General features: G+C 53.8%; 3 protein-coding genes across 5 annotated transcripts in view; all 3 read left to right on the top strand.

The window, feature by feature from the left end:
• The window catches only part of HOXB5 (homeobox B5), a 22,193-nt gene extending 2,761 nt beyond the window's left edge, over positions 1-19,432 (top strand). Inside the window, exons 2-3 of one of the 2 annotated variants that reach the window (XR_015721300.1) lie at positions 516-2,871; positions 19,197-19,432. Coding sequence is in view for 1 of the 2 variants with exons in the window: in XM_045813791.2 (XP_045669747.2) it covers positions 516-763 (248 nt within the window). In the remaining variant the exon portion in view is untranslated. Of the gene's footprint in view, positions 1-515; positions 13,416-19,196 lie in introns of those variants that run through there. The other variant, XM_045813791.2, reaches the window with a different exon arrangement.
• HOXB4 (homeobox B4) lies at positions 13,552-17,706 on the top strand. Its single transcript, XM_045813793.2, has 3 exons — positions 13,552-15,289; positions 16,144-16,479; positions 16,705-17,706. Exons 1-2 carry the CDS (start codon positions 14,833-14,835, stop codon positions 16,440-16,442), a joined length of 756 nt encoding a protein of 251 aa, XP_045669749.1. The 5' UTR covers positions 13,552-14,832; the 3' UTR covers positions 16,443-16,479; positions 16,705-17,706.
• HOXB3 (homeobox B3) overlaps positions 19,251-26,408 on the top strand; it is a 25,010-nt gene continuing 17,852 nt past the window's right edge. For both annotated transcript variants that reach the window (XM_045813780.2, XM_087854469.1), the window contains exon 1: positions 19,251-19,374. The gene's annotated coding sequence lies outside the window, so the exon portion shown is untranslated. The remainder of the gene's footprint in view (positions 19,375-26,408) is intronic.

The raw sequence follows: 26,408 nt of genomic DNA, 5'->3' as shown, positions 1-26,408 counted from the left end.
AGAGCCAAAGAAGGTCTAGGTCTTTAGCTGGGGAGGAGTATTTTTAATCATTTGTCTCCAGCTTGCGCTAAGGTTTTATTCGCCAGCTGTACTAGCTATAGGATGAAGGATGGGGGTTTTTGTAACGTGGGGAAGGGTCCTGCTTACCCCCCGAAATTTTGAGGCTACTGCTAGCAGAGAAGGGGAGAGCAGGGAAAACGAGCTCTCCAGGGCAAAAGTGCAGCCGCTCTCCTCCCTCCCGGGGCGAGCGGCCGCCTGAGCCCAGCGAAGGGTGAGGCACAGGGAGGGAGCAAGAGACAAAGCCGGGCGCATTCACTGCCGGCAGAAGTGGGGGCTGCAGGGGAAGGGGGTGTAGGAGCGAGCTCGGATGCGGGCGTCTGGAGTGGGGAGGATTGGAGCTGCTGGGAGCTGGGTGCCGGGGACGCCTGGGTCCTGCTCCACGCCCCTCTCCCATCCAGTGCCCCCTCCCTTAACCGGAATAACGTTGCCTCGCGGCTCTACTCTGTCTGCTCCAGATATGACCGGGCCGGACGGGAAAAGGGCCCGGACCGCGTACACCCGCTACCAGACCCTAGAGCTGGAGAAGGAGTTCCACTTCAACCGCTACCTGACGCGGCGGCGGCGCATCGAGATCGCCCACGCGCTCTGCCTGTCCGAGCGCCAGATCAAGATCTGGTTCCAGAACCGGCGCATGAAGTGGAAGAAAGACAACAAACTGAAAAGTATGAGCCTGGCTACAGCCGGCAGCGCCTTCCAGCCCTGAGCCTGCCTGGAGGAGCCCTGGGTGGCCCAAGAGCCCTTGCTGCCCCCAGCCCTGGCCCCTCCAAGCCTTCCCTGCGCTGCCACTGCCCGCTGGGGACCGGTTCCCACGAGCCTGCCTTGCCCCGGCCTTGTGTTACGATTTTTCGTTTGGTCTTAGGTCTTCCTGTGGCTCCCCTTTCTCCTGGACTGGTTAATCTTGTTATTATTGTTAATAATAATGATAATTATTATTTTCCCTCCCTGCTCCCCACGCCCCTCCACTCACCCCAAATCCGCCAGTGTTTCTGAATGTTCGTGTCTGTGGTTGCACTCCTTCCCCCAGGACAGAAAGAAACTCGCATGTTTAATGTGAACTTTCCCCTCCCTATCTGTGTTCTTCTAACTTATTTATAAAAGGATGGTCGCTGTATTTTGAGTTTCAGCTTGAAACTTCTCTAAGGGGCAGCTGTTGAGGTGGGGTCGTGCCGCAGCGACGGGGCCCAGCTGAGCTGGCCTCGGAGATGGAGTCCATGACTGTCTCTTTCCACCCTCCTCCTCCTCCTCCCTCCCCTACCCCCCAGGCCCAAGTCTCCCAGTGGCTTGGTCTGAGGGTGGGAAGGGGGCCCGGGAGGACCAAAGTGGTGATATGGAGAAGAGGGAAGGTAAACCGTGAGAGTTAAGTTCCTGCTGCCTGGGTAGGCCCCGCAAGGCCTGGCCTGGCCTGGGAGTGTACTTGTACAGAAACAAAAATAATCCTCAGTGTAAAATGTCTTGTGTATTTCTCTGTGAATCCATGGGTCTGGAGTAGAGGGCCCAAAGCTTGTAAATATGGGGATGGTCTGGGTCAGACCCATCCCCTCCCCCCCCATTTCGCTTCCAAGACCATTTGTAGTGAGCGAGTGGATCCGTGCTACGTGTGAAATCTGTCTTTGCCTTTGCCGGGCCTGTCTCAGTGATTCGCTTTTGGTATTTGTAGCTTTCCTTGAAGTCAAATAAATGTTTCCCCTACGCCACTGCCCTTCCACTTGTCTTTTCTCTGGGGGCCTGTCTGTCCCATCACTGGGCACACCCTAGACCACTCTTGACAGATCTGGGGTGAAGGGAAGGGAAAGCAGGATGCTCACCAGTAGCCCCTCTCAGCCACCTACATCCCTCCCTTGGTCAGCCGGTGCTTGGGCCAGGGGATTGGCTTTCATGTCTGGGGGACTGAGAGGCCCAGAAATCCCATGTGGGGCTGGGGCAAGGGAGGGGGTGAGCTGGACTCTACCCTGGCCTTCCACCAGCCAGCCAGAAAAGCCTCTGGAAACCTCTTCAGGGAAAGTAATGTGGGCCTAAGTCCTGGGCAGGAGGCTCCTGGCCTTTTGGGAGTGGTACAGGCCTGCCCAGCCTCCCCTCGCCGGCCCAAACCCCAATTCAGCTCCACCACCCACTTAGACCAAAAAAAAAAAAAAAAAAAAAAAAAATCAGCTCAATTTCAAAGGTTTCCTCTCAACCTCAGTCTTCTCTGTACTTATCAAGGGCTCCCCCTCTCCAGGGGCCCAACTGACCTTCCCTCTTGGTTAAGAGTTGGGGTCCCTCCTGGAAGACCCCTGGTTCCCCCTGCCAGCCCGAGTGGCCCAGGGTTAGGGCCCAGTCCTCCTCCATCCAAGTCCGCCTTCACCCTGAGTGCAAGAGTCAAGTCTGGACACTTACCCGGTCAATCCCTTCCAGCTTGGCCCAACTTCTTACAGGACTTGGGGGGAGGGGGAAGCTGGTGAGGAGGCAGCCAAGGGTCGTAGAGGCTCTACTGGGCCCTCCTTCCCCCTCACCCCTTGACTTTGTCCCCCTTTGTCCATAGCAAACTATCCCAAAAGTCGCTATGACATTTAGATGTCAAATGGATAGGGGTTTTATCTCGAAGTTAGATCGTAAAAATCGCCGAGAAGTCAGACAGATACCCCTCACTGGCTCGAGAAAGTCACGTGAGGTCCATAAAGTTAGTTTTATGGTTTTGGGGAGTTGACACCGCGCGGTATATTTCACATTCTCCAGAATGTTAAGTGACACTTTAACTGCTCGCTGTGGTGGGGAAGGGGGCAGAGGTAGGTTGAGCGCTCTCCCAGCCCAGAAGGCGGTGGCGGCACTCCCGCGGTAAGTGGCTTCCAGCTTTCGCTTTCTCCCCCTGCAATTTTGGGGCTTGGAACTGGGGCAGGACATTTTGCCTCCGGCGGCAGGGCTGTTCGGATAGCCAGTGGGGGACATTTCGTCTGCTTTCTGCACCAAGTTCTGGTGGGCTGGGTGTCTGAAGTGGGGGCTCTCATTTCTGTAAGGCCTCGGCGGTTGGGGCGCCTGGTTTTTATTCCCAGGCGTGCCTGACTCTTTGTGGGGGAGAAGGGCTTGTGTAGGTTCCTTCAGTGTCCTTGGAAATTTAGGGGGCAAGAGGGAAGGGTGTGTCGTCCTGAAAGAGGGGCCCCGTGTGGGGGGCCACTTCACTGCTGGATGTCTTCAGGCAGACATCTCTCCACCCCCAGGAAAGAAACTTTATGACATTCATTTGTCAGGGGTGTGTGGGGGCGCGCCGCTGGGCACTTTTATCTGGATACATCTGAGCTGAGAAAAAGCACGGGGAAGGCTAATGCGGCTGCTGTGGCCTGCCTGGCACTGGGGCTCTCTCTGGTTTTCAGATTTTTGAACCCTATGAAAGGGGGTACCTTCCGTTGCTCCATGGCCTCATCAGGGTTACCCAGGATGGGGAGTGCGGTGCTTGTGCACCTAGCTTCGGCCTGTTAATTCCAAGGCAGCCCTTCTGCTTGGCTCTGGGGAGGGTCAGAGGGGCACCATCCCCTCAAATTCCAAACCTAATTCCTGGCCAGGAGTGGGGGGAAGGGGAGAGCTTCTTCCCTTGCCTGGAGGGGTTAGGTGTTTCAGCAGATTCCTGGCAGGCCCTCCATAAATAAAACTTGCTCAAGAACACAGACCCCCAACTATCTGGAGGAAAAACAGGGACTCAGGAGCAGGAGAGAAAAATCAGAGAGGTTCTCTCTTTCCTCTCCTCTCCCTCCCTCTTCTTCTCTCCCTACCAGACCCTTAAAAGCCCCTTTGTTTCTGTGGCACCACAAACCAGAGGGATTTCATCATTTGACCCCCAGGGGGCCTGTTATTTTCCAAGGGTAAATCACCCTCTTCTAAAAACCAGAGGCCTCCTTTCTACCAAACTGACCCCCGATTTTAAGACCCATGGGGTCTACCACCGCATTACTCCTGCCTTTGCCAGTCCTCCTTCTCTTGATTTAGCTTACCAAGTCCTGTGACTAGTCCCTAGAATTGGATATGTGGCACCTTAAGGAGCTTCTGATTTTTGGGACAAGGGGAGGGCCACGAGAATCCCCCCATTTCCCGTGGAAGGACATCTGCACTCTCTGCCTCTCTCCTCTCTTCCCTGCAGCCATTCTCTGTTCCCTGAGCTCTCCAGTCTCTGCCCAGGCCTGACTTACAGGAGAACCTGCACAGGGAGGACAGAGAGCGTGGGGTCCTCACCCTGATTTGAAGATGAATCCCCCCAGGAATGATGAGGCATTTGTATTCCTTGGAAAGGAGACTCTGGTCAGCTCCTAGAGGGTCCCCAGTATCATTTAAGATACCAATACAGTCTGGAGGCACAGCTCCCACAGGCTTCCACTCTGGACAAGGCGAATGAGTTGAGTAAGGTGCAGAGGAAGGGTGCAGCAGGGGCAGAATCTGACCTGGGGCCTCCTGGGAACCCCCATTCCCGTGTGCCCTGGCCTCCCTTCAATGTTGCTGCCCACTTGCAGAAACCCCAGACCATCAGGCCTGCCCCTGAAGATTTTTTTTTTTTTGCCCCCTTCGATGTCAGCTCTGCAAACTCTGATAAAGAATGTGTGCGGCTGGCGGCCCCGGGACATCTGCTGGGCATATCTAGACAGATTTTCCGGAATGGCGAAGAGCAGCCCCGGCCGGGGGGGGGGGGGAGATGGGGGGGTGCCCACTTCCGCCCCAGAGTTCAAAACCCTTGAAGGGTCTCCTCCTGCTCTAAGCGGTTCCTTGAGAAGACTGCCTCACTGCTTTTCCTCTTCCCTGCTTCGGGTTCTCTGGGCAATGGTCTCCCTTGAAACCCAACAAGGATGTGTTGGGGGAGGGGGGAGAGATGAGAAGGGGTTTCTGGCGCAAAGGAACTCTTGCTTCACCACAGACCCGTGCCCTCCCCTCCTGCCTTCCCAAGACATTCTCTGGGAAAGCTGCCCCTCAATTTGGAAGACCCCTTTCTCCCTCCCCACCCACCTGCTTCCCCTCCCTGGCTGGGTCCAGGCCTCAACCTTGTAAGTTCCAGGCTAGCCCCCTCCAGCCAGATCCTGCCGCCAGGTCACCCAACCACCCAGCCACCCAGCACCCTCCACCTGGGCCGGGCCGAGGAGGCGGTCAGGGATTAAGGCTGCCATTGCCTTTTTCCCTCCGAGGCTTTCCTGACCACCTCTCGGCAGACAATTTGATTTTGGAGTTTTTGTTTGATTTGGTTATTTTGTTTTGTTTTGTTTTGTTTCTCTGCGCACGGGGTGGGAGGAAGTATAAAGAAGTGTAAACAGGAAAGCCAGCCGGCCCTGGAGTTCCGAGCGCCCATATTTCATCGGCTTCCTCTCCATAACTGCAGCGGGGACACTTAACCCTTCCCTGGCTGTGAGAATGTGTTCACTGGGGGTGGGGGGCAGGGGCTGGGGGCAAGATCCCAGGGCAAGCTCCTCTCCTGGCCTGGTTCCTTTATCCTTGGGGTCTGGATGCTGGGGCAGAAGCCAAGGATTTGGAACAAGAGAGAAGACAGGTCACTTAGAACAATCTCCTAAACTCAGTCCCTTCCAGCGTAGAGAGGAAGAGGCTCCCCTGCGTGGGCTTTTCAGCTTGGGGACCAACTGGATCAACCAAGGAGGACAGAGCTGGGAAGAACCCCTCCCATCCTTTAGGGTCACTCTCTCCATTTTTGGAGTTTCTAGAAGTAATCAGATTTCGAGGCTGGGATCTGCCCACAGCAGGATTTATCGATTGCGGCAGTGCTGTTACACATCCATATTAATTAACCCAGACACCGGCCTAGAAACTGAGCTGCTTGGGGGGGGGGAGGGAAGAAATGGGGGCCCCTTCAGGAAAATGAACATTTCTCCCTAAGTGCCCCTGGGGCCCAGATTGGGGAGTCCTTCCCCACTAGAGAATCGTGTGGCCTTCCCCAGGCTTGAAGTCCCCGCGCTTCTCAGCAGGGGCAAGTGGGTCTTACTGCCGACAGTCAGTATACACGCACAGATCTTCTCGGATGGAATTAAACATCTCGCAGGCCTGACTCTTCCTTGCCAGACCTAGGTTGCCCTTGGTTGGAGGGATCCTTTGGTGGATGCTCCCAGGCCGTCCTTTCTGGCTTAAGGACTCCTCCCCACCTTCCTTCCAACTTCCCCAAGGTAGAAGCTTTTGATGGCTTGGGGGCTTGTTTTGTTTTTAGTGTTCGGTGGTGGTGGTAGTAGCGTTGGCTTTCCCTTCCTCTTACCCCTCCCTCCAAAAAGTGATTAAAATCTGTTAAAGGATTTAATTAAGACAGTTAAATGAAAAGGAAGGAGGCGCAAATGAGTTGGGGGGAAAAAACCCACACCAAAGCTATTCTCAACGATTAAATCGCCATTTTAACAATATAATGGAGTTTGCATCCTGAAAGGGGAAATCAACGCTCATATCTCATCAATAATTCATAGAGTCCGGGATCACGCAGAGGTCAGCAGACGGGCCGAGCGCCGGCCTGCTTGGGGCTCCGGGCCGCTGCCGCATACATTACGCGCCTCGGGCCGCGACGCCGCCACGTCCGCCGCTCTGGCCAGGGCCGGGCCCGGCATGCCGACAGGTTTAGGCCGATTTTTCGATTTTTCGTTCTTCCTTTTGGCGAATTTACTGAGAGGCAGATTGCGGGCTCCCAGGGGGGAAGTGGGGAATTTAGGAGACTGGAGAGATTGGACATCGGGCAATTGAGGACCTGTCGGACCGGAATATCTCCACCTTTCCAAGTTTTAATCTCTCCCCTACCTTTTTTTCCTCCCTCCTTTTCTCTGTCTTAGGCATCTTCCGTCCTGTCTCTTGTCTTCCCAAATTTCCTCTTGAAGAGGAAATGCACTCTCTGCAGCATCTTCTAGCCTCTCTTCCCTGGAAACGGCTCCCAGGCTGGCCGGCCGCTGTCTGGCCCTGCTCTCCGCCTGGAATCAGGCTGAGCCCACGTAGCTTCGGCCTGGCTGTGGCCTCTTGAGCACTGAGGCTGCCCTTGATTGTTGCCATCCCTGACCTCCGCGCCCCGTGGGGTAGGGATGAATGCGTCTAGGGAGCAAAGGGACCTCACAGGCCCCAGTCCAGCTTGCTTACTCAAGACTAGGTGGGAGGAGAATGGGTTCAGCTTGGAAGGCAGCATCTGGGGGGAAAGTGGAGGGAAAGTGCCAGCATGTGGGAACGTCTCCCCTTGGGGCTAGAAGGCGAGATGCAGGATAATCCTTATATTTTGGAGCTTCTGCAGACTTGTTCTCTTCTCTGTGTTTCTCTCTAATTCGCTCTCTTCTGTTTTGTGACCCCTAAAAGGTCCCTAGGGAAGGAGGAACGAACCCTTCCCTGTGAGAGGTGGGGTCCTGGGAGGGGATATTTGGGCGCAAGGAAAACCGAAAGAGCGCAGGTCGCCGGTGCGGCCGCTGCGCTGGCCGAGAGGCAGAGGCTGTAACGTCCCCGAGCTGCCAGTAGAGTCCGCCTTAGACCAAGTTCACAGCCAGGCTGGGGCCTCGGAGGCGCCAGCGAGCGGCCGTGCAAGGTGGCCCCGGGCCCGCTGGGTCTCGCATGGCCTGGACACTGAGCTCTCTCTCTATCCAGCCCTTTGGGAACTGTGGCCCCCTCCGCTCTCAAGGAACCCTTGCTCCAAGCTCTCTCCAGTCTTCACCCCAGAAACTCCCTTCTCCAGGTCAGCCAATGCGCCGTACCCCACCCCTTAGGTCCCCACACCCAGCAACAGGGGCCCCACGGGGGGACAAGACCGGAGCGGGTGGGTCATCAAAAGCTTTTCCAGGGACTCCACATGAGATACCCATGGAAATGCGGGAAGTGGGGTCGATGCGGGAAGTGGGGCGATGTCTTTTCCCAAAGAGTGATTTAATAATCAAAAGACTCCTCTTCCTCAGATCTAAGGCCCTTCATGGAGGGTTGGGGAGGGTGGCGGGGGGGGGGGAGGGTGGCGGGGGGGGAGGGGCACGGAAGGCGTTTTGCGCTTGGGTTTCTGCAGCCAGCGCAGCAGAATGAGACCCTGGGCTGTGAGGCCAGTGTTATTGCCAGAAGGGTCGCAAAGTTGGAGGGTCAAAAGTTTACAGCGTGCGTGAGCGGGCGGAGGCGTCTAGCAGTGGGGGCGGTCTGGGCAAGGGGAGGAGGCTGTGTGAGCCCAGAGAGAAAGAGAGGGAACAAGGGGTGCTGGAGGTAAGGAAGACTTGTGTGTTTGGGGAGTGGGGGAGCAGAACTGGGAAGGAGAGGCAGATATCTGGGGAAGGAGAAACTGGGGTAGGAGAGAAACCCTTCTCCAAAACCCCCAAGCTGGTGGGGTGGGGAGCTGCACAAGAGTGCTGGGGGCATGGCCAGTCCTCTGCGCAATTTTCTCTCCCAAAGATAACCTTTGAGTCACCATATAAAATTTAATTAAAACCTACCCAGCCGCACACATTAAAAAAATCCAATTACCCACGCGTCCTTGCAGGACGTTAGATGGGGCCAAAGAAGGCTTCCAAGGTGAAGGCCTGATTCTCACCAATATCAGCCCCACCTTGCCTCCCATAAAGGGTCCAAACAGCTGATTCCCCCGACTCCCCCTATCCCTCAGGCAGACCTGTTCTTCAAGGATTCCTAACCCCAGGCTGGGTCCAGGCAGCTGGAGTCCGTGACTGTGGGCCAGGACTAGAGGGTTTCTAAACTCGCATTCCTCTTTCCAAATTGCTTGGGTTTAAGAAGTTGAATATTGAAAGAAGGTTGGCTTGCTAATTCTCGCACTCTCTCCCAAACCTCCACTTGTATGTTCATCCAGAATCCCTCTCTTCCTATTTGGAGGAGGGAGGGGAAATGAGAAGGAAAAATACTGAATGGCCTCACAGAGATCTTTTTAACTGGAGTTGAAACAAGCGACCTGAAATGAACCTTGAATCTATGCATTAGGCTTAGCTCGTAAGTAAGTGTTTACAGAGACTGTAATTACACCACCAGGGCATATGCCTATTTTTGGTCTTTAAATGACTGTTTGCCGTGTTATGAAATGTCATCATATTCTCTTCCAAGCATTGGATATCGGAGGTGCGCTGTGGGTGTTGGTCCTGCCGGAATAGAGAGGACCTGAGAGTTTTCATAAAGACGCCTTTTGAAATACGGCCAGAAGAAACAGCAACTTAATGTCAAATTTCAAATCAATTTGCTCCAGTTTTTGACTAAACCAACTGGGTGCGGGTTCCTATTTCTATTCAGCCTTGAGACAAGTTGCCCTAAGAAGTCAGGCCAGGAAGGAATTCTTGAGGTCCAGAAGAGGTAGAGGTCAAAGGCTGAACTGGAGACCTTCCTCCTCTGTCTCTTTTTCCTCCTTTTCCAGGACAGAATGCTAGCCAATTTATGGTTCTGTGGCATAGCCTGGAGCAGCCAAAGGGCCTGGGCTGGAGGGGCCTCAGGCTGGGGAAAGAGAGCCCTCTGCCATCCTAGGCCAAACTGAGTGCCTTGGGATGTTCTCTCCCACCTCTACCTCGTTGTACTAGAGGGATATCTCCCTGCAGACCCTCCCCCTTGACTTAAACTGGGTGGAAGGGTAGGTCATCTGACCTACCTCTGCTGGTCCCTTGGAGGCTGGAGAAAGGGGGAAAATGTGTTGTTTTGACAGCCCAAGAATTCTAATCCTTGAGAGACAAACCAAAGAAAATCTCTGAGTATTTTTAATGTCTCCTTGCTTTGCTTCTGTCCCTCCTTGTGGGGGTGATGGGGGTAGGCAGAAGAGTTACTGTATAGATGAGAAGTGGTTTTAAACAAAAATTAGGGGGAGGGTGTATTGTTTTGTTTTTAAAGGGATATGAAAGCCTCTGAAAACCAAGTCCCCCCTGCTTTGACCAGCACTATCCAGCTTCTGTCTCAGGATTCTCTCTGTCTTCCCCAGATGTGCTGGCCTGGGGACCAAATCTCAGCCCCAGGAGGTGCAGGAGTCTTTCTTCCTGGGAGCCCTGGAACCTCCAAAGTGTGGCCAGAAATGGGATATCTCTGGCACTGGGGGAGGGAATAAGGCAGATAGAGTACACAAGGGGGCAGGGATACAGGCCCTGCCAATGCAGCCTTTCAATAGGGAAGGCAGGAGGGAAGGGGGCTCTAGCTCGGCCTGCTCTTGGGACCCAGAGTCCCTAGGCCACAGTTCCACTTCTCCAGGTGCCATCCTCCCTCACAGGCCCCAAAGGGAAACGCTATGGAATCCTACGCTCTCCCACTTTGCCCAGGGAACCAGAATGGAGAAAATAGGAATGATTGAATATCAAAGGCAGAGGTGGGGTAGGCTGAGACCTCCGCGCCCTGGACTTTTTTGGGGGTGGGGGTTGGGTGAAGGGAAGAGAAGGTTCTGGCAAAAAGTCGAGCTGGAGAGGATGAGCTGAATCAAATTCCTGCTCCGTCATTTTTCTCCCAAGTAATGACCTGCGCAAAATTCAATATGACCGAGCGAACTGTGCGAGCATATTATAGTAACTGCCTGCTCGTGGGGGAGGCCCGGAGAGGGGTGAACCGTAGGTCACGGCGTCTAAAAATTATTAAAATGTTCGAGAGCCTCGTGACGCGCCTAGCTGTTTAACAAAGACTGCCAAAGTATGAGATTAATACGAAAACTTGCGCTTCAAAAACAAAAACACATCAAAAAAAAGTCTTGTTCCGGCCTCCAAGGGGGCCCGTAGCGGCTGTGGCCGCAGCCGCGGTTCGGTTTTCCGGACACACAATAGTGGAGGAGAGCGAGCTCATCTGCGGCCGAGCGGGCCCGCGGGCGGGTGTGCGGCCGGAGGGCGCGGGGAGCCTCGCGGTGAGTACTCTTGCCCGCTCCCTCCTGGGCCTTCCACTCCTCCGTGCGGCCTCCGGTGCGCCGACCGGCTGGGGCTCGCCTCCTCGGCCCTTCGCTCTGTCCCTCCCTTGCTCTGTGCTCTCTCCCTGGCGACAAAAGGTAGATGATTCGGTGCGGGCGGGGCGCGCCTGGGACAGCGGAGGCTGAGCAGCGAGAGGTCACTTTAGCAACCTGTGGCTGCCAGGGGAAGGCGGCCGGCGAGCCGGCGAGCCAACGACCCGGGAGCGCAGGGGAGGTGGCTCGGGACGCGCGCGCAAGAGCCCTTGCTTTTTCTTATTTTTATTATATAAGTACTCGTGTTCGGATTCTTTTGGGGGTGGAGGGGAGAGGCGGACTCTGGTTTTGGTGCAGTCCGTCCGGGGAGTCGCTGAGAAACCTTGTCCCCCACCCATCGCGGCTGCGCTCGGCTGGGTGGGGGTCTGCGGCGCCGCGGTGGGACGGGCAGGTGGCGGCTCCCTGCGCGCAGCGGAGAAAAATCTCTGCGCTCTGTCCCTAGGATCAGCCATACCCAGCCCCGCAGTGGCTCTGCCTCCCATACCTCTCTCTTGGGGTGCTCCGAGCACCTGGGCTGCATCCTTTGTGAAGTGTAGAGCAGCAGAGAGGCCCGGTGGCCAGCCTAGCGGCCCTCCCAAAATTCCGAAAAGCCGACTGAGTTGGACGGGTTTCAGAGAGCAAGCGAGTTGAGGAGGACAGGAGGTATGGGGTGGGGGAGGGGCCTGGCCTGTTGGAATGGGTCCTGGAACCCCTGACTAAGTGGCCTTTGACAAGACAAGACTTGGAAAGATCCCTGCTTGACGCTGGGGGGCTGGTGGGGGTTCGACCCAGGCATTTTGTCCGTGGGCCCAGGGCCAGACTCTAGTCTCCTTAGGTGCCCAGATGGGGGTCTATTGGACCCTCTCTTGGCAAAGATAATTAAAATATAAGTAAGTGTGTGTGTGAGAGTGAGAGAGAGAGAGTGAGAGAGAGAGAGAGAGAAATTTTCCAAATACATGCAAGTCAGCCTGGCTGGGAGAGTGTTGGTGTTAGAAATCAGGCCCGAGGCCAAAATTGGCAATCTAGATTTGGGATGGAAAAATGAACCGGTCTCTGGACCTAGTTTCTGGCAAGTGGGAGGGAGCACTCCTCCTACCCACCTGCAAGGGTCCCAGGACTGGGGCTGGGCAGAGACTTCTGCAATGTTGTGGTTAGAGGGTTGTTTTTTGTGTTGTTGCTGTATTTGTTAATGAAACTGATACCGTTCTGACTGGCTCACTAGGGATGCAAGTATTTCTCAGGGAGATGGCTTAGGGAGTCTGGGCAAGGTGGAGGCTTTCTCCATGCCAATTCCCCTCACCCTGTGAGGGTCTCAGCATTTAGTCTAGGACTCAGTTCCCTCCAGCCAAATCCCAGTCTCCCAGTTTGATAAATTCAGTGGTTACTGGGACCCTCGGGAAGTTCATTTGGAAACCCCAGATTCCCTCAGGTTTACCAGATCCCCATTTTGGTCCCACTGCCAGAGACCCTAGCAGGTGGCAGAATGAGCAAATTTAGACAGAGAGACCCTGCCTGGGGCTAAGGAGGTGGGGGAAATGGGGTTCCTCCATACACTTCAGGGGTTATCCCCCTTTTCTGGCCCCAGGAGGTACAGGAGGTTGGGAGGGGTCGGAATATCATCTGGCTGCATTTTTTATGGTTCCTCATTGCCCTTCATTCGGAAATGAAACGCCTTTGATCTTTTTCTCAGGTTGTAAACAGAATTGCCCGTCATTAAATATCCGGGGCCCCATCTGTTTGGTCTCCCAGCATTTTTCTTTACAGCTGTTTCTCTCTCTTTTTACCATTGAATTTTTCCAAAAGGACTTTTATGACACCTCCTTCACACCCAGCCGCCTCTTCCTCCTCCCTTCACCGAGAGGCGCCTTGGAAAATATCTAGATATTCGTTTGATGGCGAACTAAAGGCTGTGAGGGGCACGGAGGAGCCGATCGGGGTTTTGTTTTTCTTTAAAAAAAAATAAAAGTCCTGGGGGGAGGGGAGGGGCGCGAGGGCACCCAGAAGGGCCTGATTCTGACTTCGCTGCAGCCTCGGGATGACCCTTCCTCCTTTTGTGCTTAGCTAATGTTTACATCTCATAATTCATGCGCCGCCCAGGGTTGCGCAGCGGCCCCGAGGTTCGCGTCCCTTTGCGGGACCGGCTGCTTCTATTTCTCTCTGATAGAAGAGAAAGAGAGTTGAAAAGCTTGTAATCCCCAAAATGGACCCGCAGTGGCTTTTCCTGCTCCCAGAGCTCACACGTATAACAAAATGAAATAAAATCAAAGCACTGAAACCACACCCCAAACGAAGAAGGCACGGAAAGTAGGAGAACTGGAAAATTTCTGGGCCAAGAAGATCTGTCTGTCTTCTGTATATACCCTGTAGATCCGAATTTGTGTAAGGAATTTTGTGGTCACAAATTCGTATCTAGGGGAATATGTAGTTGACATAAACACTCCGCTCATTTTTTTCCCGAAGAAAATTTTTTTCCCCCAAAGAGAGGACCATCCGGTGACTGACCACACGAAGACTCTTTCCTTTTTTTTTTTTTCTTCCTCTTTCTTTTCCTCCCTCATTGGTTAGAGATGGAGGAATCATCTACCTGAAATGTCCCGTGCCTGACCCTGGTCCCTGTTCACTTCTCTTAATAGGTTAATATTGGTGGTGGTGTCTTATCCTCTCCCCCAAGCCCACTTATTCTCTATTCTGGGATTAGGGAGGCTTTACTGAAAATCCAGAAAAAATTACTATTGTTGTCAGTGTGCAAAGGCAAAGAAAATCGTTTTTCAAACGGATGTTGAGGTCGCCTTTTCGTTTGGGATCAGAATAAGATGCCCTGGAAATATGCAATTACTAAGGGGTGTTATTGTGTGTGGGGGTCATCCCTAGGGCTCCTACCCCCAGTATCATAAGGATGTGAGATTTCTGTTCACTCCAGAGGCAGCTGCTTTAGCGGCAGTTAGAACGTCTGGACACCATGGTTAGCATTGCTCGGGTGGTTCTGGAATTAGCAAATTGCTATTCAGCGTGCTCTGAAAAGTTGCTAGATTTTTACTCCCTTACTCATGTTCAGTGTGGGGAAACCAAGTCGTTTGTCCCGGCGTGGGCCGTGTGGGGTAAGGGGAGGAGTGGATAAGAGGGGGGAACGGAAGGACTGACTGACACAGCCAAACTAATAGCGCAGCTAAATGCGATTTGGAAGGCGAGGTCTCCCCGAATTAGTGCATGAATTTCCTATCGATCCGCCCGCGGTTCCATTCATCTCTGACAAGTCCCTCCTGCACCCGCCTGCTTGCTCCCGACGCCTCCTCTCTCACTCCCTTACCCCTCCCCAGGCGACTGCAGAGAAAAGCCCGGTGCTCAGTGCCCTCTCGCCCCCATGTAGGTTCCCCTCTATAGGCGGAGCCCCCAGTCTGCCCCTCACTTAACTCCCCACACAGACTCCTGGGCTCCTTCCCGTCGAGAGGAGGGGATGGGGGCCTATGGAAGGCGGAGAATGCGGGCGATGAGGCAGGACAGGAGGGGGCTGCACAGAGAGCCCCAAGTTCCGAGGGGATCCAGGGATTGTTCTCGGCCCAGCTCCCCAACAGGCCCTCCGGCGGCAACCTGCCCTCTTCCTCTCTTTCTCTCCCCCTCTTTCTCTCTCTCTCTCTCTCTTTCTCTGATCCCGGAGAGAGCTAGGCGAGAAGGCGGTCGCCCCGCAGGAGCCCTATGTAAATCCTGGTGTTGGGTGGGTGGGGAGGGGGAAAGAGAAGAAGGGGAAATAAACCTCTTTGGCTGGAGTAGGGTCCGGGTGAGCAGATTTCCTTATCCGGGAATCGCAGGCGGGGCGGCCATTGGCTCCGAGGATCACGTGGGCTCCTAACTTTGTTCACTTGACAGTAAGTAGGAGGGCTTTCGGAAACAGGAAAACGAGTCAGGGGTCGGAATAAATTTTAGTATATTTTGTGGGCAATTCCCAGAAATTAATGGCTATGAGTTCTTTTTTGATCAACTCAAACTATGTCGACCCCAAGTTCCCTCCGTGCGAGGAATATTCACAGAGCGATTACCTACCCAGCGACCACTCGCCGGGGTACTACGCCGGCGGCCAGAGGCGAGAGAGCAGCTTCCAGCCGGAGGCGGGCTTCGGGCGGCGCGCGGCGTGCACCGTGCAGCGCTACGCGGCCTGCCGGGACCCCGGGCCCCCGCCGCCTCCGCCGCCACCCCCGCCGCCCCCGCCACCGCCCGGGCTGTCCCCTCGGGCTCCTGCGCCGCCGCCCTCCGGGGCCCTCCTCCCGGAGCCCGGCCAGCGCTGCGAGGCGGTCAGCAGCAGCCCCCCGCCGCCTCCCTGCGCCCAGAACCCCCTGCACCCCAGCCCGTCCCACTCCGCGTGCAAAGAGCCCGTCGTCTACCCCTGGATGCGCAAAGTTCACGTGAGCACGGGTGAGTGCGTGGGCACCCCTTCCCCCTCCCACCCCCGGTGCTTTACACCGAAGGGACCTCGGAGGCATGGGGGGGGGGGAGCTGGGGGAAGCCAATTGTCCCCGCTATAAACTCGCCATTGCCGGAGATTTACGGTTGCCTGTTTTCAGAGCCACATAATTACATCCCCCATAAATTTTTATGGCCTGGTGGGCCCCGCGCCTTTGAAGTCGGTTCCCCCATCCTCTCTGCCATTCTCACCAGCGACTTTTTCGCCAGGGAGATGCAGTCTCAGTGAAGTTGCAAGTTGGGGAGGGGTGCGTGGGGTGGGGGAGGAGAAGGAGGAGGAGGAGGAGGTAATCTGTATTTGAGGGGAGAGTTGAGTCAACTCCCAGTATTTATTTTTTCCTTTCTTTCCTCTAGTCTGGCTCCTTGGCTCCAGAAGTGGGCAAAAGTTTTTACCGGGGGCAGGCACTGCATGGAATCTGAGCACAGAGGGTGGGAACTAACAGAAGAAAGGTTTAGGGAAGCCCCCCTCCCTCTTTCACCCCTCATTCTCCCATCCCGGGCCCCAGGCCAAGGGGGCAGAGAGGAGCGGTTAAAACCTTGTGAAAGATTCCTCACTCTCCCCCCACCCCCTCTCCAGACACCCAAACAGCAACGTGGAGACAACACAAGCTTCCAAAACTTTGAGGTCTCTTTCTCTTCCTGGGGGCCGCTTTCTTCCCTTTGCGTCCCCACCCCCCTCTGGAGGAAGGAGAGGTGGCGGGAGAGGGAGGGAGGGAGACGCTGTGTTAGCTGGAAGAAAGAGCGCTCCCTCCTCCCTTTCGGGGCAATAAAACTTTCTCTTTCTCCTTCTCTCTGTGTGTGTCCAGTAAACCCCAATTACGCCGGCGGGGAGCCCAAGCGCTCTCGGACAGCCTACACTCGCCAGCAGGTCTTGGAGCTGGAGAAGGAATTTCACTACAACCGCTACCTGACGCGGCGCCGGAGGGTGGAGATCGCCCACGCGCTCTGCCTCTCCGAGCGCCAGATCAAGATCTGGTTCCAGAACCGGCGCATGAAGTGGAAAAAAGACCACAAGTTGCCCAACACGAAGATCCGCTCGGGTGGCACCGCAGGCGCAGCCGGAGGGCCCCCTGGCCGGCCCAACGGAGGCCCCCCCGCGCTCTAGTGCCCCCCGCACGGGAGCCGCGAACCTCGGGGCGGGGGTGGGTTGTGAGCGCCGGGCGGGGGGAAAGGGGGGAGATGCGGGAGGGGACCCTGGGGCCTGGGTCCGCAGAAGCCTACCTGCCCTCCCCCCACTTCACCTATTTACACGAATAAACGCAGAGGCGGGGGAGGGGAAGCTTTATTTATAGAAATGACAATAGGGAGCCGGGTGAGGCCCCCCCAGAAGCAAGGTTCAAGTCTCTTACTTTCTTCCTTAAAAAAAGAAGAGGAAGAAGAAAACGAAGAAGAAGAAGAGGAGAAAGAAGAAGAGAAAGAAGACAGCAAGAGAAATAGGAGGAGGCTGCCCTCCTCGCTTTCAGCTTTGGCGAAGACGGATCCACGTTTCATCTTTAATCACGCCAGGCCCAGGCCCATCTGTCTTGTTTACTCTGCCGAGGAGAGGACGGGCCTCGGTGGCGACCATTACCTCGACACCCGGCTAACAAATGAGGCCCGGCTCGGCCGCCGCCGCCTCTGCTGCCGCCGCTGGAAGACAGCCTGGATTTTCTTTCTTTGTCCCCCATTCCTGACACCCAGCGAAAGCACCCTGTGACTGCCAGATAGCGCAGTATTTTGGCCACGGTAACACACACACACACACACACACCATACACACACACACACTCCTCCCCTTCCGTGCCCCTTCACAGGCACACTGACTTCTCACCCCCTTCCACCGAGGGGCTGGGGTGGGGGGCAGCAGGAAGGGGACAGGACGCGGGGGTGGCCTTGGCAACGCAGGAGCAGGCAGGGAAGTTGAGTCCGAGGAAAAAGAGAGACCCGGAGACACGGGAAGGCCTTCTTCTGGAAGGTCAAGCCATTCCTGGCAGAGCGAGGGGCCACTTGAGTTCTGGGAGCTGGGCGCGACCCTCTCGCCAATCTAGAGTTGGACGGCTGAGGCCCTCTCTCCTAGACTGCAAACGAATGTGAAACTAGCAAATAAAACGTGGTGCCCCTCCCGGTCTGGGAGATGGTGTCGCAGAGACCTCTCCCATAGTTTATCCTTGTTTTGCATTGATTATTATTATTATTATTATTATTATTAATTATTATTATTATTATTTTATGTCATGTGTGTCCTCTCTCCTGTTCTCTCTCTGACATTCCAAACCAGGCCCCTTCCTAGTTCTGGGGCTGCCTGAGTCTAGATCCCTTCGTTGGCGTGAAAATGTGTGTCCTGTACAGAGCGACAATAGAAATAAATGTTTGGTTTCTTGTGACCAGCACGGCGTGTTTTGTTGAAACCTTGATGTAGAGATCCAGACAAATGCTACCCAATGTGTATGTTAAGCATCCCGGTGCATCCGGCCTCACGCTGGATGTGGTTGAGGATTTTTTTCAAAGGGTCCAAGGGGACTTTCTATCTCAGAGGACTCCAAATTGTGGTAGCTCGTTTGTCTTCCTTTTGGGGTGGATGTGTTTTGTTTGGGGCTTTTAATTTTTCCCCTCCAGTCCAAAAATGGATTGAAAGTACTGGGAGGGCTGACTCCAATCCCTAGTGGTGGTGGGGGGATGTTTCATTGTAGGACACGAGAGGCTTAAGTATGGCAAAGCCTTTCATATCGTGATTTATTTGTCATAAGCAAATAAAATGCGGTTAAGCTGTCTCTTTCTAGACAGACGACTCTTTGCTTATTAAGGTTCGGAGGGAGGATTCTGCGAGGCCGGCCTCTTTCCTCCCGCCTAAGAAGGTATCGTTTTCCTCTGAGGTGTTTAAAGCTTTAATGAGTCTAATTTTTTGCACAGATGTTTCTGGGTGTTTGCAGGTTTTCAGAGTATTTTTATATTACAAAGGAGCTCGCCAGCGCCATAGCTCAAGCCCTGACAAGCAAATAGATAATCAAGAAGACAAATGGCCTCTTCTGTGAAGCCCTGCTCCTGTATTAATTTTCATTTTCTTTCTCATAGAAAGTATCGAAAGTACGACTGGGGACCAAATAGCTTTCTGTCTCTGAGGTCCCCGGTCACCCCTAGAATGGAGTGGGGGAAGGGGTTGGGGGTGCCGATGACCCTCACAAGCTCTGTCAGGCTCGGGCCACTTTGGGGCAACACCCCCAGAGAAGTGCTAAGGTTTGAGGGCTCCAGCCTCGGGGTCTCTGGTCTTGGGGTGGGCCAGGACACTGCCACCCGCCTCCAAAAAGCTTGCGGCTCAAGAGAGCATACACAATTAAAAGTCGTTTTTCGGTCCCCGTCTCTCTCCAGAAAATAAACATAGCTGAATCCACCAGCACGTTTTATTGTTATTTCTTTTGTATTCCTCCGGTTTGCAGTGCCCGGGAGTTTGCGAGGCCGGGTAGGGCCCAGGACCCACAGGCCGGTGTCGGAGCGCGGGGAAAGGGCAGTAGAAGGGCCCCGTTGAAATGCTGCAGGAAGCCCCATAAAAAATCGCCCGGACCTGGAGGCTCAGAGCAGCTAGCTTTGTTTCGGTGGGATCGCGGTGTGATGTTCAGTGGCCAGGGGATGCGGCTGCCCTTAGTGGAGGGGGAAAATAGTTCTTAAAAAGCATATGCCCCCCCAGGAATGTCTCTATAGAGCCAAATCAAAGCTGCTCCTTGGAAGGTATGAATAGAATAAAAAAAAGATTTCTATGGAGCTTAAAGTTCACAGCCATTCTGTGTAGACAAGAGCTAAGAAAAATGTGAGAATTATACAGAAAACCATTAATCACTTCTTTTCTTTAAATACGTATCCTCTCTCCTTTGTTATTATTCAACAGCAAATCTCCGCAGACCGGCTGTTGGGGGAAAAAAGTGTTAGCTGGCTCTCCCGGATCTGCGAGGGGGAAAAAATTTGGAACCATAAAGTTGAAAACTTTTTTCTCTCAGTTTGGAAGAAGCCCTTCGTCATGAATGGGATCCGCAGAATTCAGGCCAGAGGAGGCGAGAGGCGCAAAGGTAACAAAGCCCCCGCCTGGGCTGTCTTTTCTCTCTCTCTCTCTTTTTTTTTTTTTTTTTGATCGTTTTATGAGCTCTTTTTACAAAGGAAAGAAGAAACTCTCTCGCCTCCTTCTTTTCCTTTTTCAACTTTCTTCGCGGGGTTTTTATGGTGGACGCTTGGTCAGATTTGCTGCCTTTTATGATGACTGATGCTTGGGTCAGATGGAGAGAGAAGGGCCTCACACCTGGAGAGTGTTTGAACTGCTTGGAACTGAGGTGTCAGGGCCCCTGAAAAACCCCAGAGAAGGCTGGTTGTGAGGCAGCTCAGAAGGGCTTTTCAGGTTTTGGAAAATGCAGGCGGGCCTGGGGAGCTTCAGCGTGTTTGCGCGTGCATGTGTGCGTGTTTGGCCACACGCACATGTGGCCCCTGTGTTCTGTGACTTCGCTTGTCTACACTGGGGGCTTGTGTCCCATATGTCTGTTTACCGGGGAGATGTTGTCACTGCCGCCTCCTGGAAAAATGGAATGCAGGTCTTGGATGGAATGCCCCAGGCTTGGAGCAGGGCGTAGGTAGATGTCTTCATTTTTTTCTTTCTTTCTTTCTTTTTGTGTCTAGCTTGGGATTCTGGACAAATATTTGCAACTCTGGAGCAGGAAACTGTTCCGTTTACAGGCCAGGTTCGTTGATGCTGGAATCTTCCTCTTCAACTCTGCCCCCTCTTCTTCCTGGAGGCTCAGTGTTCAGTTTGGTTTCCTTTTGCTCTCTTGTTTTGGGGGCTCTGTTCTCCCTTGTGGGGCCCTGCTTCTGAGGGCGAGGGAGCCAGTGAGCTCTGTCTCAGACCTGAATGTGCTGGCCCTTTTACCCTGGGGCTCACTGAGAGTTTGGAGGCAGGAGGCTGGCAGGAGAGAGAGTTCATGGAGAGGCCACGTTTTCTAGGCGATTAGCTCAGTATTAGAACCACAAAATGACCTCGGAAGCCCCTTGACCTCTCTGAGACTGGACAGTGTGTTGGCTCCCGCCTCCTGCCCAGGAGGGAAAGTCATACTTCTGCAGGGAGGGGTCCTTGGGCTGTTGTGTGGCCCACCTTCTGCATCTCCCTCTAGCCCCCAACCCTTTCTTTGCTATCTGGGAATTTCTGGATTGTTTTTCTGTGACTGCCCATCGGGGAGAAAAGGAGTAAAAATTTTAGCTCAGGGGTGCAGCTGGGGAAGGGAAGTAGGGTGCTGATCCGGGTCTGTGTATAGAACTCCTTTCCTAGGCCAGGTTCTAACTGCCGCCCCTTCCACGTCCAGCTCACCCCTCCTTCTTTCCTCTTTCTCTTGGAGGGAACTGAGGGAAGAAAGACAAAGAGAGGTGACAGGAGAGGTCCATAGGGCTTCAGAGGGCTAAGGGAACAAGCCCCTGGGTTGTAAAGAGGGGGAAGCCCCCCCCCCAGCAGTCCCTTGGAGGCTTTCTCTCAAGGTCTCATATCCAAATCCACCCATTTTCTGAAGTTCCTTTGTTTAGGAAGCTATTCCTCTAATCACTTGTGCCCTCTTCCCCTAATCCCCAGTCCCACCCCAGCTACTCACAGAGCCCATGGATACCTCCCCACCAGAGGAGCAAGAGAGATGGGAGAAGGGTCAGGACAGGCTGTTCTGCCCATTTCCAGGGACAGCTCTGCCACTTTAACCAAAGTTTTAGCAACTTTTAATTTCAGGAGGTGGGTGGAGAATTTGCTAACATGGAGCTTTTCCAAATCTCTGTTCTACCTGATGTATCTTAAAATCCACACCAGCAGGCATTCTCTTAGGAGGAGACAGAGACAAAGAGAGACAGACAGGCAGGCAGACAGACAGACTGAGACTCCAGCTGGGAAGAGAGGAAACGTTCCCTCAGTTAAAACTAGGAGAGACAGAACCTTGCTGGGATGTGTGGGGTATTGATTTGCATTTTGTAAAACTGTCTCCTGTAACTTAGGGACTCTAACTCAGGCAAGAAGTAAGTGGCATCGGTTGGTACCATCTCCTTTGTCCCTAAGTGGTGGAATACATGCAGGGGCTGGAGGCCTCAGGCAGGAGAGGGAGTGAGTAGGAAGGGAGCTGGGCCGCTCCTGGACTGCAAATGTTTGGGGCTCATGTGAGATATGCACCCATTACTCATAAGGGCAGATAACCAACTGTGGGCCCTCTAGAGGCCCAGGTGAGGAAGCTGTAGTCACCTGGGACTTAAGGAGCTGCTGTCTGCAGTGTGAGGGGTCCATGGAAGGGAAAGAGGAGGGAAACAATGGAAGGGAAGTTTGGGGTTCATTCAAGGGTTTCAGCCCCATAGGCAAGAGCTTCGAGATTTCCCTTTTCCCTCACTCCCAGACCCCCAGTCTTTTCAGGGCTGAGCACCTCTGGCAGGCTCCCCAGCTGGATGTGTTCCCCTTCTGTAATTCCAGGGGCACTCCTCATCTTCCCTCCAGGTCCCTGGGCCCTTCCCGGTGGCCCTCCTACTTGTACCTACTGGGCCAGAGGCCGCTCCAGCGCCCGTGGTGGGTCTCCCTGGGAAGAGCGGCCAGCCCGGGAGGGGAGTCTGGTTGGAAAACAGAGTTGGGAAGTTTCCCAGCGTGAGTTGAGCGCTGACGGATTTGTGATCAGCCATAAAACCGGCGCGTTCAGATTCGTAAATCAGTCTCGCCTTTCTCGCAGAACCAGCGTTCGCTTTATCGGCAGCAAGAAAGCGCTCCGCTCGCTCAGGAGCTTGTTTATTTGAACACGGACATTCCCAGGATCCGAAAAGAGTGTGGGCATTTTAACAGAACCTGCCTGGCCTGCCTTCCTGTCATTCTGCTGTTCTTTTTCTTGTCCTTAAAGATAATTTCTAGGTTTCAGAGATTGCTGTCTTCCCATGCTCCTGCCTATGACTTCTTTTTCTCTCTCTCTCTCTCTCTCTCTGTCTCTCTCTCTCTCTTTTTTTTTTTTTCCTTTCAGACTCTAGTGGACTGTTTTCCTATAGGGGACCCTTTTTCATGGATTTGTGGCCAGGACCTTGCGAGAAGTTGCCCTGGCTGGAGCCAGGCGCAGGGCCCACATCGGGAGCAGGCTGAATTCAATACCAGTCTGTGTTTTGTATCTGGACAATCAAAGCCGACCACCCCCCTACAGAGTGCGGGGGCCCGCCGGCGCCCCACCCGTGCGTCGGGCGCGGGGATTCCGAGGAGCAGGCAGGGGCCGCCCGGCCGCCACAGCTGGAACTTACCGGGGCCGGCGGGCGGGGTGGCTATTTCTCTGGGGGTTGTTAAGGCATCTGGGTCCTCAGCCTTCTCCCCATTGAGTTGTTTGTGGTTCAGACCTCTCCAGACAAACCGGTGGCGACCCCTCGGCCCCTGCTCCCCTAGCCTCAGCCGAGTGTATTCTGCTGTATTCTGCGATCCCGCCTGCTCTGGCGGCGGAGGCCACGCTGCGCCCGGAGCTGCTGAAGATAAGGCTGGGAATGTGCCGAGCGGGGCTTCTTCAGGAATGTCTTTTCTGCTCCCCTTTGCACTCCCACCCCTCATGGTGGCCCGGGACTCCGATTCTGGTTGTAACTGGTCTGTTCCTTCGGGGGCCAAGCTGTAAGTGAAGGTTTGGGGGATTTTTTGTTTTATTTTGTTTACATCTGGGATGAAGGAGTATGTGTCCCTTTCTCTCTCTAGGCCTAGGGAATGGATTGCTCCTGTCGTCCCTGTGTTTAACCCTTTATTATGAGATCCACCCCCACCCCCCAATCTTTCCCCCTTGATCAGGCTCCATTGTCTGCTGATTGGGAGCTCAGGGTACTAACACCTGGGAAATAGGGACCCGGGGCTGCCAGGCTGACTTCAAAGCCTCTTTCTTCCCCTCTAGTTCAAATCTTCGGCGGCTGTCTTCACTGGTGTGTTGGGGGTGAAGGGGGTCACCAAGATGGGGTATGACATAGGTGGAGAGACACTGAGTGTCCATTTCTTTTGTGTAAATACCTTAGTCTGGGGTCTTTGTCTTGAGAGCGTATTCTCAGTGGGTCACTAGAATTTGATTCCCTGTGATGGTAATAATAACACAACGGGGGGAAAAAGTCCCCCTTGTGGTTATTCTCAGTTCTGGGAGCTCCAGAGTCATCTCTTCACGCTGTCCCTTTTCTGCCCCTTCCAAAGGTGCCACAAAAGATCAGAAGGAGAATTAAAGCCAGAAGCCCCATTCTTTATACATATGTAACTTGGACTTAGGAAGTGTTTCTTTTGAAGCCGGTCCCTTTAGAAATGTGGTTGCTTTTTTAGGAAGAGGGGAGTGGGTCCCACTAAAATCAATATCCTAGGAGTGAGAGAGAGAACGGAGTTGGGGGGGAATCTTGATCTGAAAGGATGCAGAGAGAAGAACTGGAAGCTGAGAAATCCAGGGGCTTGGAGCAGGGCTCCGTGCCCACCCCACCCCCACCCCCCAGACGCCCCTGCAGACTATCTCTGCACCTCCACGAACTAAGCAGAAGCAGGAGGAGAAGGGAGAGAGGAGAGGTGGGCTGTGGGTAAGTGTGTGTCTGGGGGGAGGTTAGGGACCTATAGGTAGAGTACGTATAGATGTGAATGTGGGAGAGAGAAGGAGAACTCACTACTCTTCCATTGGTGGGTTGGGGGGAACCTATTTTGCAGGAAAATTTCTCCTCCTGAAGGGGAAGGTCATAGTGGTCCTTTGAGCCTGAAATCGAAAGACCCCCTTCCCCCTCCTGGTCACGTGATTCATTAAATAATTAATGCCGAGGTTGCAGAATAGATATGTATTCGTCAGGAAAATCGCAGGCTCGGTCTCCCTGTTTCTGACGTGCAATTCAACTGTCCTTTGAAAAACAAGCCTGTACCCCGAGAAAAAAAAAAGAGGGGGAGAGAGAGGGAGAGAGAGAGAAAAAGAGAGGGAGGCAGCAATAAAACAGCCCCGCAGCCGGAGCCACACCGCGGGCTGGGGTATTGTAAGTAGAAGGGATTTCTCACTACCTACCGCGTCTTATATGTCCATGTAAATTTATTGTTTGTTATTAATGTTATTGTCGTAAAATGTGACAAATTGCCATCTTCATTTCCTGCCATTTCTCTTCACACGGTGCTCTGTGTGTTTATACCCATTGAGGCATTGCATAGAGATTTTAGGAATATTCTTCTCTCTCTCTCTCTCTCTCCCCCTCTCTTTTTCTCTCTCTCTCCCTCTCCTCCAACCTTTTTCTTGATTTATAGCAATATGGGTGTCAGCTTCTCGACCGGCATGCCAGCCATTGTGTGTGTGTGTGTGTGTGTGCGTGTGCATGCGCGCACGCATCTGTGTGTGTTTGTGAGCGAGTTGTGTTGTTTATGGCCATGTCTTCGATAAATCATTTCTCACGGAAAATGATGTGGAAGCTAGGCTATTTCTGTGGCCGGGAGAGACTCGCTTTCGGAGCCACTTCCTCCCTCTCTGCTCTGCTCCCAGGAGTTGGTTATTTCAGACGATTTACAGTAATATATCAGCAGTTAATATGAAAGCTCTATGGCTGGAGGTCTTAAATTACAGCATCTGTGATTATCAATTAAGGCGAGATTTGTATAAATTTGGTAAACCAGAAATGCCTCATTGGCATATAAACCCAGTCAAAGACCACGACCTAATATAAAAATTATATTTGCAAACCCGATAGAGCCAACATTCCTGAAGCAGCAGACAGAGCTTCATTTTTCAGCGGTTCCCCTCCAGGAGTTTGGCTGCTCTGACTCCAGCCCGGGGTAGAGAACCCAACTCTGAAAGCAGAAGGAGCCTGGGGGCAAGAGAGGTGGAGGCGGAGGGAGAAATGGCTGGAGTTGGAGGCAAAGATTTTTGTAATCGATGGGGACCAAATTGAAGCCCTGTGCAATGGGAAGGGGGCTGGGAGGATTCGGTTGTAGTCCTGAAGCGTCATCTGTAGGATCGATGTGTATGGCGGGGTATCGAGGGTGGAGAAGGAGCTCCCCAAATTGGGGGAGACAATGGGGGCAGAGAGTGAAGGGCAGGGAGAGAAGCTGAAAGCCTTGGCTCCCCACCCTCCTGGCTAACAAAACAAGGAAATGAATTCACACCCCAGTAGCCTTCCTTCGACCTCCTGAAACAAAGAAAGTTTCCTCAGCAGTGAGGGACTCTGTGTGTTTGGGGCTAAAGCAGGGAGAAGTTCTCTAAGTTTTTCTAGAAAAGAAATATGCCAGGAATCAGGTCGTCCCAAGAAAGTTGGTGAGGGTTCCAGGACGTAGGGTGTGTTCCCCTCCCTAAGCCCCCCTCCAAAGAGGGAGCAAATGGGGTGCAGATTGGGAGGGGGAGAGCTGGCAACTTTCCCCTTTGGTTTCATGTGGGGGTCTCAGTCCCTCCCCATTAGGGAAGAGCCTGAGGGTCAAGAGCAAAGCCAGAGGTAGCTTCTGGGGACATTCTACACTGCACCCCAAAGTTGTGATGGATGAGGAGCAGAGGGCCAGAGCCTTTGCCAAGTGGTCTGGGCTGCTGGCTTTTCCTTTTCTGGCTGGAGCCCGGCCAAGTGACTTTATAGCCACTATTATCTGTGATATTTAACTCTGCCTGCTAGTGTAAACCTTCGAGGAGAAAAATTAGAGTGACGCCACACCCAGGTGTTAATTATTCATAGCATCAGCCTCGTGGAGTGGCGGCTTAGGCCTCGGTCCTGGAACGTCCAGGCGCTCGCTCTCCTGCTCTGTTCCAAGTGGCGCTGAGCCCCGTCCTTGTTAACGGGCAGATTTGTGGGTGTGTGGTGGAGGTGGCCTCCCAGATTGGGAGTCTGGGCTGAAAAGGGTTTAGGGAAAAAGAGGAGAGGTCAAGACCCTAGGCTGGGATGGGTGTGGTGTTACCTAGTCTGGATAAAAGGAACCGGGGAGAGTGTGGTCTCAGAGGCAGCTTTGACGGGACTGGAGACTTGGGGGGGGGGAGGCTGGGGGAGGCAGACCTGAGGGATGGGGGCTCCAACCCTTCAGGCTCCCTCTTTCAGTGTTGGATGATCCCACAGACACTGGGTGTGAGGGGCCAGTATGTATTTCTCCCTCACTTGGGAAGTTGGGGGGGAAATGTAAATG

Source organism: Ursus americanus, chromosome 23, assembly GCF_024610735.1.
Source record: "Ursus americanus isolate L20-20 chromosome 23, mUrsAme1.1.p, whole genome shotgun sequence".
Lineage (NCBI taxonomy): Eukaryota > Metazoa > Chordata > Mammalia > Carnivora > Ursidae > Ursus > Ursus americanus.
The sequence above is the reverse complement of the archived record's forward strand: the minus strand, read 5'-3'. Positions and strand labels throughout refer to the sequence as shown.